Source organism: Rhinatrema bivittatum, chromosome 5, assembly GCF_901001135.1.
Source record: "Rhinatrema bivittatum chromosome 5, aRhiBiv1.1, whole genome shotgun sequence".
NCBI classification, from domain to species: Eukaryota; Metazoa; Chordata; class Amphibia; order Gymnophiona; family Rhinatrematidae; genus Rhinatrema; species Rhinatrema bivittatum.
In genome coordinates, this window is record NC_042619.1 from 242,100,723 (window position 1) to 242,120,449 (window position 19,727).

The 19,727-nt window shown below is 44.1% G+C and overlaps 1 protein-coding gene across 1 annotated transcript in view; it reads right to left on the minus strand.

The window, feature by feature from the left end:
- Positions 1–15,882, minus strand: part of SOD1 (superoxide dismutase 1) — a 44,190-nt gene extending 28,308 nt beyond the window's left edge. The window contains exon 1 of the mRNA XM_029603604.1: positions 15,731–15,882. Coding sequence (XP_029459464.1) covers positions 15,731–15,802 — 72 coding nt within the window. The 5' untranslated portion in view covers positions 15,803–15,882. The remainder of the gene's footprint in view (positions 1–15,730) is intronic.
- Between the last annotated feature and the right edge of the window lie 3,845 nt (positions 15,883–19,727).

Below are 19,727 nucleotides of genomic sequence, written 5' to 3' on the forward strand. Positions count from 1 at the left end.
AAGATATGGCAACCTGGACTTCACCATAGAGAGCAGACTATTTTGGAAACTGTGTGGTGCAAGACTGCTTGTCCCAGTGCATTGCCTACAGCTACTAAGGCATCTAGGCAGCAGTGAAATGCAAAGATGTGCACAGACTGGCCAAGTTGCTGCTTTACAAGTGTTTGCTATGGGCACTTCCTTGAGATGTGCTAGGGACGAAACAGCTGCTCATACTTTAACTTTTACTGTATTATTGAGCAGTTTATTGCATGAAGTTACCCAAGTTTGACAATATTCCTTTTATTACAGCTGTGCCCAATCTATTGTGAATCATAAGAAATAAATTGGGATACTTTTGTAGTATGCTACAGTTTTGCAGTCTAACGTGTAGAGCAGCTGTTCACTATCAGGTGCATGAGATTTCAGGTAGAAGACTAGAAGCACCATTCATTAGTTTATATGAAAAGCAGACTATTTTTGGTAATAACTTGGGTGTGTCCAGAGAACTCTTATGAAAACACTGCATGTCAGACAGATAGTGTTCTGAAGTCTGCTACCGGAAGAGGACCTGCCATTTAGACATTTCAGAAATGTGGTTTCCGTAAGTTTATAGGGAGCTTTCATTAGTGAAGTGTGAACTATGTTAATGTCCCACTGAACCAGTGGGGGCAAATACAGAAGTCTGTTCATGAACCTGGAGATTAAAGGGTACATAGACAATGCACCTCCATTCTCTAGAGAATAAACTGTGCTGGCACCAAGGTGTACGCATACTGAAGTTATTGCTAATCCAAATTGGGAAAGATGAAGATAAAGTGTCAAGATTTGCAAGTGAATGGGTTCAGGTTATACAAGGAACACCAATCTGAGTATCGGTTAACATTTCCACTTAAAAGTAATTGCTCCTTGTGGATGGTTCTCTAGCCAAAAGCAAGATACCCTGTATGGGCTCCAACAGAAGCCATTGTGCTAGGGTCAAACATTCAACATCCATGCTGTTTGGTTCAGAGCTGGTAGTGTTAGATTTAATAAGGATCACTTCTTGGGTAGCAGTGTTTGGTTGTCTCCTAGACAAATGGGTAGTTTGAGAACTGTATTAGATAGGCATACCATGGTCATCTCTGCCAAGCCAGTGTAATTAAGATCTTTGAATAGTCTAGCATTAATTTTATGGTATTTGATATCTGTGGAATCTGAGAAAAAAAAAAAAAAAGTATATACTAGGCTTATTCCACATGGGATTAGGAAAGCATCCAGAGTTTAGAGTCTTTGGATGGAACAATTGATTTAACTCCGAAGCATGATCCATGGTCTTGTTGCAGATACCAAAATCTTTAACAGGACAGACCACCAAGGAAGGAGTTTAAAATGAGGCTTGATGTAGCAAAGTTTGGGGAATGGTCCAAGGTCTGGAAGCTAAGATATAACCTTACAGGAGATATCGCCAACAAGCTATGCCCTATATCCAAATGAGTCATAAGTGCTACCTCAAAACCTACAAAGCCATGGTACTCACCAGAGCTAAAGACTCTACAAAACAATCTCAGGAAAAAGGAAAGAAAATGGCGCAAGGACCCAACCCCACAAAACTCTTCCATCTACAAAACTGCACTACACAGCTACAGACTCTCAACCCTAAAACACAAACGAGACTTCTACGCCAAAAAAATCCATGATTTCAGGTTCAACCCCAAAGTGCTTTTCTCCTACGTCTCAAGTCTTACCACAACTATCCCCCCCCCCACGATACCTGACTGATACTGCATCCAAATGTGAAGAACTTGCCAACTACTTCCAGAGCAAAATCTCCTCGCAAGATTCCCCCACTCCAACTGTCCCTCCCCCACCCTACCCACTGTCACCACACTCTCCCCACCCCACAATGGCTGCCCTCGACTTCACCTCCTCCAAAGTCATCGAAAACATCCTCAGAAAACTCACACCTTCTTCCCATCCCAATGACACCATCCCCTCTAAAGCCCTACTAGCCATCCCCAACTCCATTGCCAGAGCTATAGCAGATCTCATTAACTGCTCTTTTGCCCATGGGACTGTCCCAGACTCACTTCAAGCATGCGGTAGTCAAACCTCTCCTAAAGAAACCCTCCCTGGACCCGAAAGACCCTGCCAATTTTCACCCAATCTCTAACCTCCCACTTATTGCCAAGCTAATGGAAAGAGTTGTTAACTCACAACTCATGGACTTCCTCGAAAGTCATGCGACCCTCCATGTCTCACAATTCGGCTTCCGAAAACACTGTAACACCGAATCACTACTCCTCTCACTATTTGACCACCTCCTCAGAGGCATGGGCCAAGGCCACAGCTACCCCCCTCCTCGATATTTTGGCAGCTTTCGACACCATCAGCCACCACCACCTCCTGGCCCGTTTGGAAAACACTGGCATCACAGACCTTGCCCTTGCCTGGTTCAAATCCTTCCTATCGAACAGAAAGTTCTCTGTTAAAAAATTGGTAACACCCCTTACACCAAGGAGTCCCGCAAGGCTCATCTCTTTCATCCACCCTCTTTAACATCTACCTCACCCCTCTCTGCCCTTAAATTAAAATTCTCTCTCTATGCTGATGTCCAGATCATCATTCCTATCCACAGCTCCATCTCTGATGCCCTAAAGCACTGGGAAAGCTGCCTCGTGGCCATCAACTCCCTGCTCACCAACCTTCACCTTGCTCTCAATACAAATAAAACTGATCTCCTCCCATTCCTCCCCCTCCACCCCCCTATCTATCGATACCAAGCTTAACCCCTCTACAGCACAACCTTTTGTAAAGGACCTAGGAGTTCTCCTCGATCATCAACTAAACATGAAGAACTATGTTAACTCCATTCTTAAAACAAGTTTCTTCAAACTCAATGTTCGTAAAAAGCTCAGACCACTACTATACAACCAAGATTTCTGTACAGCAATCCAAGCCACTATACCCCCCCAAACTAGACTACTGTTAACGCACTCTTCCTAGGGCTCCCCTACTCCACAATAAAACCTCTACAAATGCTACAAAATGCCACAGCAAGACTCATCACAAATACCCATAAACATATCACCCCCATTCTTAGAGATCTACATTGGCTCCCTATCCTCTCCCGCATTCACTACAAAACTTTGACCATAGTACACAAATCTATTCATGCCCACAACTCCAAATGGCTTGACATTCTTTTCAACTCTCCCTCTTCCACCCGACCCACCAGAACTGCCAAACGTACCCTACTTGTACCCTCACTGAAAATAGCCCATCTCTCCTCCACACGCGACCATGCCCTCTCAATTGCTGGCCCCGCCCTCTGGAACTCTAAGCCTCCTAACCTGCGTCTGGAACCATGAATGATTAAATTTTAAAAAGTATCTACAAACTTGGTTATTTAAATGAGCTTATCCGGAATAGTTTTAAAGGAGCTCATCCAGAACAAATTTTCCCCCAATGTCAACCCATACGCCACTCACAATATGATTAGACATGCCTTATGCTAAGGTTTCTTGTTTAAACTATATTTCCATACTATAACTTGTTATCCCCGTCCCAGTTCCATCTCCCTGTTAATATGTATTTTCCAAGCCTTAATGTTTGAACGTAAACCGTATGATGTCCCCCACTAATACTGGTATATAAAAGTCTTCAAATAAAATTATGCAGAATAATGCATTTAGGATGCAAAAATGCACAGGAAAGGTACAGTATTACAAGTTACATCCTACTCTTTATGCTTACAATTTGAGTTAATTATATCTGTTTTATATTTACCATTTATTAAAGACCAAACAGAGTACAGAAAAAAACATTAGCAGATTGCACTTACATTCGAGTTTCAAATCAACCAACTGAGGTAGCACAACCTTATAAGCAGAACATATTATACCATAAACAATAGCAGGAAATCCCGGTGAGCACCAACCCGATCTTTGTCTTATGTTTTATTACAAATGGTTAACACCCCCCCCCCCTGCTAACTGTACGGTCGAAGGATGTATCTAACATATATTGAAAAGTACAAGGTGCACAGATGGTGAGGCATCAGCCTAGCTACTGTTATTAGGTGAAGACATGATCCCAGTGAGAGTCTGCTGGTTCTTCCAGCTAGCATATGCTTTCCAAGTGCTATGGAATTTCTCTGTAGACTTCCATTTACATGCTGTGATTTCTGCAAGTATGCATGTGTCACCTAACTTATTCTGGATTTCAGGTAATGTGGGCACATGGTGCATTTTCCACTTCCCAACTATGGCTACTCTAACGGCCGTGAAAATATAACCAAGCAGTCTTTGTTCGGGTTTGGATAAGGAAGCGATAGGAACCCCTATCAGAGCATTCTGGGGGAGAATATCTGTTACATTAGGGAGCATCAGACTGATCCAGTGATGTATATTGGTCCATACCACTCTTATCTTTGGACAAGACCACCACATGTGAAAATAATTTCCCACCTGATGGCATCCCCTCCAGCACTTATCTGAAATGATTGGGTTCATTTTATGGAGTCTCGTTGGGCAATAGTGCCATCTAAATAGCAATTTAGATGAGTTCTCTACCAGACAGGATGCAATTAAGCCTTTGCTGACTCCCTGAAATATATCCCCCCATTCTTTAATGGAGTAAGTAGTCCCAAAATCTGCTTCCCAAGCTAACAAATGAGAAGATTTACCGGGCAACTGCTGACCTAGCATATTGTAAATTACTGATAGCAACTTAACACTCTTGTCGGCCTTGATACATAAATTCTCAAAGTCCGACCTCCCTTGTTGCAAATGAGCCGCTAACATAGCTGACCTGGCAAAGTGTCAAAGCTGCAAGTATGGATAAACATCAGTAGCTGAAAGATCATATTTGCTTTGCAGATCTGAGAAGGAAAGTATATCAGTCCGCCCCCACACATGAGCCCAGTGTATAATACCTCTGGATGCCCAGGTCCTAAAAGCTCGTAAGTTATATCCCGGTTGAAAATCAGCATTGAAATATAAAGAAGTGCTCAAATGATATTACCGCGTCCCAGATAATATAGGGTGCCTATTGGTCCAAGTCCCCATAGGGTAGATTATAGAAGGAGGCAATATATCATTAGGCATTATACCCCAAGTCTTCTTGGGCTGCCATAAAAAGCTAGTAAGTAGTACAGTGCCCAATAATTGTTGACTAAATTGTACCCACAATTTAATGGGGGACTGTCTATGCCAGTCCACAAGTTGCTTAAATTGGGCTGCTAAAAAGTACCGTTCTAAATTGGGAACCCCCAACCCCCCCTGTGAGCGATGTTGGAACATCAAACGTCTTGCTATACGGGGTCTCTTACCACCCCATATGAAAGTCATTAGGCGCTTTTGTATCTGTGCAAGCCATTGCTTGGGAATGGGGATGGGTAAAGTTTGAAAAAGATATCAGTTTCGGCAGGACTGTCATCTTAATGGCTGCTATCCTACCCAACCATGAGATACTATAGCGGTTCCACTCGTCTAAGTCCATGGAAATGCGTCCCCACAATGAAGCGTAATTGAGCTGAAATAAATTATGCGTGGCACTCATAAATCCCTAGATATTTTATCTTTTGTGAAGCCCATTTGAAGTGAAATTGGGATTGGAGCATCGCCGCTTCAGCAGGGTCTGTGCTAATGTTTAGGATTTCGGATTTGTCCCAATTTACACGGAAGCCAGAGATCATACTGAATTCCTTTAGTGCAGAGGCTGAGGTAGAGATATGCTTGGCTCTGTGAGAACGATCATAATGTCGTCCACAAATAGCGAGAGTTTCGTAGAAAAGGAGCCCACCTCTATCCCCCTTATATCAGCATCTGAACGGACCCACAAGGCGAAGGGCTCCAAACAAATAGCAAATAATAGAGGAGAAAGAGGGCATCCTTGTCTGGTTCCCCGGTTCATCTGAAAAGTGGGAGAATAGCCACCATTGATTTTTATACAGGCCTGAGGTTCATTATACAATTGGGTTAGCCATTGTAAGAAATGATCACCAAATTTCAGTTCTCATAGCAAAGCGAATAGATATGGCCAATGCACCATGTCGAAAGCCTTCTCGGCATCAACCGAGAGAGCTAGTGCTGGCATCTTTTGCTTTTGGACCCACCAGAACACATCTAGAATTTTGTGGACATTGTCACTGGCTTGTCGGCCCGGAATAAAGCCAGACTGGTCCGGATGGATTATAGTAGCAATAAAACTATTCAGGCTGGTGGCTAAAATCTTGGCAACTAATTTTAAATCAATGTTAATGAGAGAGATCGGCTTATACGAGCCGCATAACGTGGGATCTCTCCCTGGTTTCGCCAGCACTGTTATGCCAGCCGTATTGGCCACCGTAGAAAACGGAGTACCCTCCCTCAGAGCCCGATAATAGTTTGCCAAAATCGGGGTTAACTGTTTGGCAAACACTTGGTAAAATCTGCCGGTAAAACAGTCTAATCCTGGTGATTTACCAGGCTGCAGCGATTTAATAGCCGCCTGTATCTCCACCTCAGTGATGTCTTTTGTCCAAGAAATCTCTCTGAATGGTAGTCAGTGCAGGGAGATGTATGTCAGTTAAATACCAATTGATCTGATCTATGCTAATATCAGGGTCCTGGGAGTACAGCTCAGAGTAGAACTGTTGAAATCTTTGACGAATAGATTTGTTATCAGTAAGCATAGCTCCATCTTGCGCTTTTACTTTGACTATAGTGGCTTGAGCTTGCTGGCGCTTCAGTGTTTGAGCTAATAATTTGCCGGCTTTATTGCCGCCTTCGAAATATTGCTGGCAAGTCACAGTAATTTGATGTGCAATCTGCTCTGCATCTAAGCTCAATACGCGCTGTTTTTTCTCTTAATTGCGAGCAGATTGTTGGGGGTCTTATGCTGCCGTTCTAGCTCCCGTAGCTGACGTAAGAGGTGGTCCCCTGCACTTGTCACTTTCCTTTTTTAAATAAGCGGCCCGCAAAATGAATTTACCCCTCAAAACTACCTTTAAGCACTCCTATAGTACCACTGCAGTCACTTCCCCTGTATCATTAGTGTCAAGGTATGTCTGGATATCTGTTATCATTTGCGTGACAAAAGCTGAGTCCTCTAGGATAGAGTCATTTACCCTCCAATATCTGGTCCCCCCGTCATGCTCTTGAAATTGCACTGTGAACCAGATTGGGGCATGGTCCGACCAAAGTATTGGTTCGATTTCCAGATCTTTAATTCTGGGAAGTAATTGTTTACTAATCAAAAACATATCAATGCGAGAGTAACTCTCGTGCGGATGAGAGTAAAACGTATAATTTCTAGCAGAGGGGAATCTAGATCGCCATGCATCTATCAGGCCCTGGCTGCTCATAAGAGCCCGCAAGGTTTTCCTCGCTATTTTAGAGTCAGCACTACGCCCAGCTGAATTGTCCATGCTAGGATTAAGAGTGATGTTTAAAGTCTCCGCCTATAATGCAAAACCATCCGGGGCAGTATCTAATCTAGGTTGCAGGGGTGAATAAAATCCCTGCTTTTGCATATTGGGGCCATAAACCGATAAGAGTGTAATCAGTTCCCCACCCACTGATAGGACCACTAGTATGTAGCGCCCCTCCGGATCCTGCACATACTTTCAATTCAAAGTGGAAGTACCTATGCAGCAAGATACCTACCCCCGTATATTTGTGAGTCGGAGTAGCCGCTGCCCAGAATTGGTGGGGGAGTTTATCGGATGCCATTAGTTTTTGATAGTGCTTCCGTAAGGTGCTGCTCCAGGAGACGCACAACATCCGCATGGGACCTGTCTAACTCCTTAAATAAGCGGTGTATTTAAACCCTTAACATTGAGAGATAAAAATTTAAACGAAGCCATGTAAGATAGTCACTCCCAACACCCTCATATCGCAGCAAGCCATCCCAGTTCCCCCCCAAGTCCTTAACCAGTAGAAAAAGAAACAGTCTGAGATGGGAAGATACCCCACACAACCACAATGCACAAATCCCCCTCAACAGTCTGAAAAATACCCCTTTTAATATTCGCAATACATTGAACTCCCCCGCCCCCACCCCGTGTTACCCTTCTCTGGGACCCCAAGAACTGTTCCCAGTCAAGTATGGAGGAAGATCTCATCCCCATTCCCAAACACCCATAACCGGATCTGCGGATATAAAACACTGTTCTCGCCTAATAATGAGTTAGAAAAGCAAAAAACACTAAGTCCAAACTGCAAATACAGCGTTCAGCAGAATAAACCTGCGAAAACAAAAAAAAGTTAAGCAGGCCACTGGATGCCATGTGTAATAATCGTGCGCTACAAACAAGTAGCAAGACTGAGATGTCCCCCTCAGGCCGGTGCGTTCCCCGTCGAGTCTCCCACGGAGTTGCGCTGCAGCCTTCATCTGCCCTTTAGGGCACTCTCTCCCTGTTGACCAACAGAGGCGGGTAAAGCCGAGTGTTTCTCTTGTTGCGGAAGGTCCACGGATATTCCCGCTTCTCTCAGGATCCCAGCAGCTTCAATGGTTTTTACCCGATAAAAGAGTTCCCTTTCAACGTGAAGGCCAGTCCACTCGGGAAGGGCCACCGGTAACGGACATCCTCAGCCATCAGTTTCGAGGTAATACATTTGAAGTCTTGCCACCGCTTCAGTGTGGCTGCTGCCAGATCTGCAAAAATGGCAATGGTGTGTCCCTCCCACTGCCATGTGCGTTGTTTGCGGGCCATGTTGTAGATTTTCTCTTTTTGGAAAAAAAAAAAAAGAGTGTGATAGCAAACTACAAGGTCCCTGGTTTGTTAGCTACTTTGGGCCCTAGTGATCGGTGGGCACGTTCGATTTTAACAGGCCCCAAGGAGACGGATAAACTTTTATCCTCCGCATCCAGGAGAAATTGAGAAATCATTTCCACCACTTTTTTGCAATCACTGTATTCATCTGTCTCGGGTACCCCACGGATTCTAAATATTGCAGCGGCGAGTGCGGTTTTCGATGTCTTCAATTTTTTCCGCAAGAGCCTGATAAGAGTCCTGCAGGCCCGTTTGACATGTCTGCATAGATTGCCAGCTTTCTGTTTGGGCGTCAAGGCGGGTTTCGGCCTCGTCCAGCCGTCTGCCTATCTCTGCCGTTTCCTCCCTTATTTCAGCTATCAGCACTGAGACCTCAGATTTATAATTTTTTTATATCCTGACGCAGTGTAATAAACCACTCACGCATTTCTGTGCGTGTTGGAAGATCCGTCCCCTGTTCCTCCGAATCCATCTCAGCCTTGGTGGCGAGTGCTAGAGTGTTTTCTGACGCCATTTTGTTACTCTCGGTCGCGTCGCTGGCTTTCGAGTACGAATATTGCCGGAGATCCGCCGTCTTTCTCCTAACAGACATCAGCGGTCTTATCAGGTAGTCTTTATCCAGCGGGGGAATTATAAAAGCAAGCTCAGTGAATGCTGTAGGTGAGTTTTTTTGCTATGAGCTCCGGACAGCTAAAGGATCAGGCTGTGTGCATGAAGGAAGACATCACTTTCTCCTGAGTTAATTATATCTAATGATCTTAAGGTGGCCAACAGGGGGATAAAGTGATGGTAAAAGCCAAAATGTTTGGCTGCATAAGGAAAAGCATAGTCAGCAAAAAAGGGAGGCAATACTCAAAATCATTCAAAATTGTTAAGACAGAGCAAATTGTAAGGAACTACAGAAGGACCTTATGGGACTAGGAGACTGGACCTCTGAGCTGTTAGATTAGCTTTTTGTTTAGTCCAGCTCAGCCAAATTAAATGCTATTTTAGATGAGGATATAATGGAACATGCAGGTAACCTAAGAAAAAAAATCCGAATGGCAGATGAAATGTAATGTGGAAACATGCAAAGTGATGCATGAATGGCAATTAATTGCAACTACAGGTACACAATGCTGGCTTCTGCACTGGGAATCCCCACCCACAAAGGACTTGTGGACAATACATGCTGGAATCCTTGCATCGGTCAAAAAGGTAAATAGAATGTTAGACGTGAAAAATAAGATGGAAAATATACTGCATCTATTAATCCATGAGCAACTGTCCCTTGAATGTTATGTGCAGCTCTCGTCACCCCCATCTCAAGATTCCAAAAGCTTAACTTTCATAAACTGTTTTGAATCTGCTCGGTTAGTTTCATAGCATGGCCCCTTGCTTTCATATTTGAAAGGAAAAAGGATAGTTGTTTATGAACCGAAGAGACCTAACCTGTGTGGCCTCTCTTCATAGGGGAGCTGTTCTATCTCCGTTATTTGTTTGGTTGAGAGGGGATAGGACAGAAGTTCATAAATTCATGAGTGGGGTAGCACAAGTAAATAAAGGACAGTTATTTATCCTTTCAAATATAAAAGCAAGGGGACATGCCATGAAAATAACTACAAGCAATTTTCTAAAACTATTTTGAACCTAAGCAGTGGAATCTGTTGCCAGAGAATGTGGTCAAGGAGACTGGGATAGCTGAGTTTAACAGAACTACAATTTACTTACAACTTGACTTCTCGCCTTTTGCAAGAAACAAAGCAGGCTATAAACCATCTAAGTCACAAATAAAATGAAGCATTAACTCGGTTCATTTTAATCACCACCCCCCATACACCCCAAGTTTTTCATTTATATTTATATCTTGCCAGCTTTGCACACAATGTTACAGATGCTGGCACATGAGAGGCGGCTACAGTGATGAAAGAAGAGCCAATTTAGGCAGGGTTATCCCGTGAACGATATAAAGGAACTATTGTAAGCAACTTGACAGATAGATATAAAAATGTTCCTTTTTTAAGGCGAGTTTGATGCCTTTTTCTTACTAAGAACTAGTTTGGGTAAAAGGCTTTGTGGTAATAAGTTACTTTCACTACAGTTTTAATGCACAGACTCCTTACTATACCTCATTGAACCCTGTGAGATGAGTAATTATCAGTAGCTGATTACTTCATGGATATGTTATCCATGAGTGCAATTAATCAGTTTTGGATGAGACAAAGTTATGTCTTGTCATGTACACCCTTTCTTCCTCACAGTCCAGATAGCACCTACAAAGTCTGTTAACCACTAAGCCAGGGGTCGGGAACCCATGGCTCGCGAGCCAGATATGGCTCTTTTGAGGGCTGCATCTGGCTCGCAGACAAGTGTCGCCACACTTCGCGGTTCCCCGCTGACCCAGCTGCTCCCCGGTCCTCCGCCGCCCGGGCTTAAAATGCTGTCAGCCCGGGCGGAACGCAGCAGGACAGCTGGAGTCAGCGGCACCGGCGTGCTCTCTTCTCCTCCCCCCCCCCCCCCGCGGCCCGGAAGAGGAAGTGGAGAGCATCGGGTGCCTGCGCGGAAGAAGAGACCACGCTAGTGTGGTCTCTTCTTCCCGCGCAGGCACCCGATGCTCTCCACTTCCTCTTCCGGGCCGCGGGGGGGGGGGGGGGGGGGAGGAGAAGAGAGCACGCCGGCAGCGGCACGACTGGAGTCAGCCGGGTGCCTGCGCGGGAGTCATCGGGTGTCAGCCGGGTGCCAGCGCTGGAGTCATTGGGTGCCTGCGCGGGAAGAAGAGACCACGCTAGTGTCCGACGGGAAGAAGACTGCAGCGCGGCTCGGAGGAAAATGAAGAGTTTCAACCGCGGCCGATGGGACTCCGCCTTCGCCTCCGCGAGGGCTGAAAATGAAGGAGGTTAGCGTTGGGAGGAGGCTGCTGCTGCCGCGAGTTCCTGGGGTGGGGGTGGGGGAGAGAGAGAGTGAATGAGCGAGCAAGCATGTGTGTTTGAGATCCTGTGTGTGTGAGTGAGAGACTGCATGTATGTGAATGATTGAGAGCCTGTATATGTGAAAGAGAGTATGTCTGTGATTGAGAGCCTGCCTGTGAGAGAGAGAGCATGAATGTACGTTTACCATTGGGAACCTGTATGTGTAAGTTTGTGATTGAAAACCTGTTTGTGTGAAAGAGTATGTGTGTATGATTGAGATCCTTTGTGTGTGAGAGAAATCATGTGTATGATAAAGAGCCTGTGTGTATAAGTAAGATAGAGATCATGTGTGTCTGTGTCTGAGAGCTGGTTTAGGTGATGGAGCATGTGAGTATGTGATTGAGAGCCTGTGTGTAAATGAGAGAAAGAGAGGACATGTTTGTAAGCATGTGAATGAGAGTCTGTGTGAGAGAAAAAGACAGCATGTATTTATGCGATTGAAAGCCTGTGTGTGTGTGTAAGCGTGAAAAGATAGACAGCATGTGTGTAAATGTGTAATTAAGAGCCTGTATGAGAGAGAAAAAACATGTGTATATGTGAGTACTGAGAGCATGTGTGTATAGGTGTGTCATTGAGAGCCAGTGTGAGAGAGAGCGCTGGTATGTGACAGAGAGGAGAAAGTTCCAAGCAAACCACCCCGCCTCTTGCTAATTCAGAACAATCTCAGGACACCTGGATATCAAACGTTCCCAGGTATGCAGAGCAAAAAAAGGTTTGTATCCTTATTTTTCATTACTGGGTCTTTGTGTCTGCTATTTTGAAATATTTTGTTGGTATCTGGAAATGTTTTATATGAGTTTTTAATTATTGGATATTCCACTCATCAGCTGTTTCAAAATATGTTCTTTTTGTTAGTACAGTTTTACTGCTGATGATTTTATATTTCTTGATTTGTTTTATAAGGATGGGTGATGTTTCTTTTTTCCTTTGTTACACTGCATACAGAGACTCTGGCTTGTTGCAGTTTCCAATTCAGTTTTTTCTGCATGCTTCTTGTTATGCGTTTTGGTTTCTTTATTCTATGTTAGGTGAGGGTCAGCACGTGATTCAGGTGAGGATTTCTGCTGGCGTGTTGTTTCTGTGTAGGACTCTATAGCAGCCTGACTTGGTCCGTTTTCCTAATAGGAGATGTATTGGTGTCTTAAGGCCTGGTGTAATATTTTCAGAGACTTATTGTACATTAAAAGTGTGATCTTACATAAAATGCACACATTTACTTGTATTTAGTTTTAAACATATTGTATGGCTCTCATGGAATTACATTTTAAAATATGTGGCGTTTATGGCTCTCTCAGCCAAAAAGGTTCCTGACCCCTGCACTAAGCTCTAGCACTGGCTCACTTTGCTGCAGCCCCCAAGATTGTCAACAATGATCTGGAAATTAGAGCTCCTCTTCCATCAGCTGCTGATCTCCAAACTGGCTCAGTCCGCTGCCATGGGCCAGAGGTCCTCCTCATTCAGGTTGAAATACTAGCTCTAGATACACAGGTATACTTGTACTCAATATGTGCAGGATTACAGCTTCCCTTCTGCTCAGTCATGCTCCTGCCACACCTGGACAGATGGCTCACCTCACTCTACCACTGCTCTCTCCCACATGCATGGCTGCTGAAAAAGAAAATTAGAAAACAAACTCTGGTATAGCACAAGCAGCCACATGGCACAACCATTAGTTGCATTACTACTTCCACCTTTTTCTATGGTTTATTAGCGTACAGTGCAAGAACAGAGGAACAGGAGAGAAGTGCTTCCTTCCTATCCCATGACTGCTCATGTTGTACCAGAATGCCAGTGTTTAGTGCTCAGTTCATTAGTCCTCATAGGCAACAAAATGGTGACAGTGGACAGCTAGGAGCTTTGCAGAGGTAATTTGAAGCTCCTTTCCTCGGGGAAGCTGCAAAAGATGTGGCCTTGGGGCTGACAAGAGCTAGGGAACACCTAGGAGCAGGGATTGATGGCTGAAAGGAGTAGGTACGATAGCAGGTATTGCCTGGCTCTGAGCACCTCACAGGGGACCACAAAGTAGTTCCATGATTACAGACTGCTTCTCTCATGCAGATTTGGAGGTGCAACAGGCAGCCATGGTTTTGGTCAACTTGCTGCAGTGAACGCACAAAGTTTTTGCCAGTTCATGGTTAATTACAGCAGAGAAATCAAACACACTAAATTTGGCATTTTCTGCACAAAACAGGACTCCAGGAAAGATTAAAAACCTCACTAGGACTATAGGACAATTCATCCCAATCTGACTGCATTCAGATGTGATATGGAACTGCTCACGCCAAGCAAACTTGCTCTTTTTAGCAACTCTGAAGCAAGGCTTAGAGCCAAGAGTTCAACTCCATAAATGCTCTAGCAGCATGACACAGCACTTTTCAGACACACCAATGGTAAGTGTAAACAGGTTAACGCCTACACAGTCCACTCACAGAACACATCCAAGATCTGATATAGACCCATATTTTTAACAAGGGTAAGCTGTCCGTTTCCTGGATAAGTGGCAAAAAGGATGCACTTTGTTCCATAGATTCTCAGACCAACAGGTAGGTTTTAAACAGACAATTGTAGCCTTTCAACAGGCATTCATAATACCTTGCCAGGTAACGCCTACCACCTGGAGGCTAGTTATACAAGAAAAGGAGTTTGCCAGTAAAACGTCATGAAAAGTGCACTCATTTACTGGGCCACCATCTTAGACTACTCCGCATGCAAGATCATACCCTTAGTTTAAAAGCACAACTTATGGCATTTTCCCAGCAAGAATTTTTTGTAACCTGCTTACAGGTAGGCAAATTTCATCCCACAAGACTAACCCAGAAAATATTCCCCTGCCCCCCACCCCAAGGAGTTATTAAAACATTTGAAATATCACAGCCAAAATATAAATTATACTAACTGAATAGTCTTTTACATATTTGGGCTTTAAAAAAAAAAAGTACAAAATCACAGGCAATGCACTAAAAAATGTACACCCTTTTCTAATTACCCTTTGGCTATAAAGTAAACTAGAACAGTTTAAAGATGATTTCCTTGCCTAAAGAAGTATTTACTCCCAGAACACAGTAAGGGGGGGGGGGGGGGGAAGGCAGTACAAGGTAAGTAGTAGGCAAGTGCTAGGTCTTTTCAACACACAGTAGTACTACAATAGAGTAGGTGAGTGTGCACTCATGAGTACACCTAAAAATAACAAACCCTGGTTTGCCAATGCAATTACAGCAAATGGCGACAGTGATCCCCATTCTATTGAAACAGAAGGATAATCTGACATCAGCATAGCCACTGCTGTATAAAAGAATAAGATATGCATGCTAATTTAGCTTTGCAAATTCTTTTTGCAAACTAGGGCTACCTAATGAAAGGTCACAGTGGGTATCCTCTTAGCATGTCCTTCCCCGTGCAAGATGCATAACATAGGGCAAGCCCCACTCACTAGGCTTAAAGGAACAAGGTGAACAGTTACAGGTACAAAGACATACTACACGGGCTAACAACCCGCCCCTCCGAAACAAAAGCATGCATGGAATATTACAGCACGTGAGAGACATGGAGGAGGTATGGTTAACCCACACAAATAATATCAGCAGACAAATCAAAGCGGTAAGAGAGATCGCTAGGTGCGAGCTACTAAGACTACAAACATTTGAGAAACTGATCCAATCCCAAAAGTTTGCATCTCCAAGATATTGGTTAGCCTACTACAGGATGAGGGAAGAGTTATTTAACAAAAAATAATGTACAATAAATGCAAATGCTAATAAGAGATTAATATAAGTGTACAGGGATAAGAGAGAAGGTCTAGGGAAAGAAATCATATACCGCACCTAAAAACATCTACTGATCGAGATTACAAACCAACTTAAACATCCAATTTTAGAGCTGTAATCTCGTTCAGTAGATGTTTTTTAGGTGCGGTATATGATTTCTTTCCCTAGACCGTCTCCCTTATCCCTGTACACTTTCATATTAATCTCTCTTATTACAGACGAAAAGATTATAAATGGGAGAGCCATATAATAAAGGTAAAAGATACTCCAGCGGGAGGGAGCAGCAGTTCTCGTTAACTCGCCTTTTCTTCCATGTGCACGACGCCATGCACCTTATCCGTCCCTTTCATTACACAAACAGCCTTTGTCGCCATCTTTCCTTAGGATCCAGCAGCTAGAGCCGCCTGCGCAGCCTTCCTTAAAGTCGACCTGACGTCCCTTCAACGTGGGCCCGCCCACTGCCCCGCTTCAGCTAATCAGCCTCTCGCTCGCGCCCAGAGACGCCCCAAAGTCCGAAAAGTAGTAGGTTGCGTCCCTGTCAAGTTCTTTTGACGAAGAGAGGGAAACCCCCCCCCCCCCCCAACCTTACCGCCCTCTCTAACGAGCCAATGGGAGGTGTCAGTGCTAGGCGGCCGTGACCGTAGGCGCTTCTCAGGGCGGGACCCGCCATTTTATGAGTGTGCGCTGCAGGGCGGCGTTTAGGCGGCTGCGGATGGCAATTGATTTCTATAGTCAGTAGCTTCCCTAGCTACTCCTTAAAATATGGGAAATTCCTTTTTGTAGTTCTTTCTGTAGCCAGTGATTTTATTGCATTATTACTGTTTTGTACATGGCATTCTTTTTTTCTTTTAATCCTAATTTATGTATTACTTTAACCACTTATTTTATTTATAGCTTTTTTTATACCGACGTTCGTTTGCACATCACATCGGTTTACACGGAACAGATAGATAAACGTTGCGAAGGAGTAAAACAAAAGAAATTACATCTCAACATTAAAGGAGGGGGGAGAGGGATTAGGGGTGGATAATAGTAGACTGTTAAAGGAGGTTAAAGGTGTGCAGAGTGTGCTTTAAACAATTAAAATGCATATGTATAATTGTGTCAATAAAATGAATCTGAATCTTCTGCTTTCTGTGATTGCTCTTCATCTGCTATTCGTAGCAGTACAACATTTGATCTAAAATATATGCATAGTTAGTGGGTCAAGAAAATTCTGGAGCAAATGCCAGAAAAAGGAGGAGTGGTACTAAGAAGATAAAGTTTTATTTTGATGTTCTATGTTACTACACTACTACTAGGAAATAGTTTGTTGATTAATTGACCAGCTTACAACGAGTTTCTTTTTTATTTTCTGTGGAGTTTGCTATCTAAAAAAAACTTGCCTTGTACTCATCAGTTCTTTACATATGTAAGAAAATTGAGCTGCTTATCTTTACTAGAATGATATTCTATATGAAAATGGGGTACAGTAGCTACAAGGGCCTCTCTTGTGCTGAGGTTTAATTTTCAGTAGTACCCAAACGAAGACAATGGACACTTTGTCAAGAGATGGGCTGGAGACATGAATCAACTATAACAGAAGTCAAAGTTAAGGCTAGATGCAGCCTTTAGCTGAATTTCACCTGACCCCTGGCAGCAGCAACAAAAAGAACTTGATCTGGCGGCCTACAGTCAAAAGTGCAAGTCTTTGGAGCAGTACACCTAATCAAGCCCTCCTAGGATGAGGCTTCTCTGGTATATGTTGGAAATTGGACAGGCTAGATGGGTGGGCAGACTCAATGGGAGATATGGTTATTTTCTGCCATCCATGTTTCTATGTTTCCAAGTAACAGCACATCAGAATAGCATAGGCAGGATATGCTGATGCAAGCCCACCATGATTTGGCTGCGCTATGCATTGCTGGTGTTAGTGCTGCATAGGTAGAGCCACTTGGGCACAGACATTGAGAGGCAGCACCATAATCATAAGGAGATTTCAGCCACTGTGGAGAGCAGTGCAGGTCCCAGGGAGGAACGTATTTGTGGTACCATGCTGTGGGTTTTGCAAGGCTGCCAGGAAGAAAAAAAAAAAGATGATGTCCCTGGATCACCCAACTGTGCCACCATCTCTTCAGAGCAGGGGAGTGAGCATGGACATTATCCCCTAAGGCCACAGCTATGAAGGCGCAGAATGCAGAAATCATTATAACCCCGATAGCAAGTCCGACTGTTCCCTCATATTGTAAGAAGAGTTAGGATATCCTATTCCACCCCCCTTTTTACCTCCTGCTTCAAGAGCTTATCAAACCATTTGAAGAAAATCTTATTTATTCATAGGCTACCATAATGACACTAATACAGGGCCAGCACTTATTAGGGAAATAAAAAATAAAATAGTTACAAAAGCATGCTTGACAACTGGTACTCTTCAGAATACAGAATTAATGCTACCATCGCATCGCTGTTGCTTGGACTTGCTAACATAGGTACTCAAGACCAGCCGTTCACGCAATTACACCCCATCTCCCCTCTCTCCCTGTACAAAATATACACGACAACTATGTGGCATTAAAATCAAAAGGCCGCAGTTTATTAAACATAACCCGAGCCACCAACTTAACATCAATCCAAAATAAATTCACCACCCCCCCCCCCCCCCCCCGCCACCTCCACCGCAGGCCCTTCTTCACTTACCACCGCGTCCCAATGGTAAGCCAGCTTGGCCACCCCTCCCATCACTTACCCCGCCACGGCACCAGCGAGGATAAGCTTGTGGCCTGAGCATCGGCTCCCCCCCCTTGCTCTTTAGGCCTTCCCGTGTAGCAGCCCCAAACTACACGAGCATTCCCCCCCCCCTCCAAAATGTCCTTCACAATTCCAAACAATACATTACAACATATGGCTCGGATTTTCCGCCACAAACAAAGACAACCTGTTTGCCTTTGTTCCCCCACTGCGGCCATTAATTATTAAATTTGTGGTTTGAGACCTGCTTCCAAGGCATTATTAAATAAGTTAATTCCGACTTCTGAAAGGTGAACCCCATCACCTAGAAAGAAACCTCCCAAGATTTCCCATGACCATTGATGCCTAATCCAAACGCCACCTAGGCTGACCAACCATTTACCAATTTGTCTATTCAATTTCTTGACACCATTGCACCATATAGGCTCATTACGGTGTTTGATCCGAATTATAACATCAGACCAACCCAATCTTGGGCATGCGATTCATGAGAAAAGCCAAATCCTTACGTATTATCTTAATTAATTCCCTACACGTTAACTTGCCAATGTCGTTGCCCCCCAAATGGATAATTAATTTTGGAACTCCCCATCTTAATATTTTGCCTTGTAGGAAGTCACGCAACTCTCCCCATCACATTCCCCCTTTTCCGAACCAACGCACAATCAAGTCCTTAGGATTAAGATTCAAATTTTCGCCATAAGGCCTCTTCCAAGCTCTCCGTTGTGCTCGATGAATAAAAGAATGGCCCATGACCCCAGCACATTCGCTATTCAACGCCATCCCTTCCATTTCTGCAAGACAAAAAATTGCATTACCTCCAGGCAGACAAATTTCTTCCCCTGCCTCTCTACAGAACTACTTTCGCACATATCCCCGAAATACTTCAGACTTCCAACGTCCGAACGCTTGAACACTTTGGGCCGACCACCCCAATTCCGCAGCCATCGTGGCTGCTCCAATCCTAAAGGAATGCGATGTATACTGTCTAACATCCCACCCCAAACATTCCACCGCCCTGTGTAATACCGAAGCAAATTGATACATAGTTAGCGGGAAACCATTATCATGAACTAAGAAGTGCCCCTCAATAGCCGGCCTGACCCGTATGTAGTCAAGCGCATTCCTCATGGGACACACCATTTCATTGCGCGCTCGTATCAATGAAATCCAAGCACCTTTTACCTTTTTGGTCCGTCTTGGATTTCCTAATACGTATTGTCACCCGATGCTCATAAACTCGTACATCATCAACCAACAAACCCGATGCATCTCTATCTGATTTAGATTTAGCAACCAATTCACCAATCCTAAAAGCACCAAAGAAAGTCCAAGAGAATGCTAAACGAAACAACAAGGTCTCAAATTCCGAACTACACACCAGTCGCAAGCCGTCAGCTAAACCTATCAATTCCGTATACCGAATGGGTCGTCGTCTATCTTTGCTGTTGCCAGCCACCCAACCCCAACCCTCTAACATTTTCTTCACTAAAAAACCATTGGTTGGATTGCCCCGGCCCCCGAGCTTCTGAGAGAAAACAAAACCCGCTGACTCCTAACCGATGCCAATGA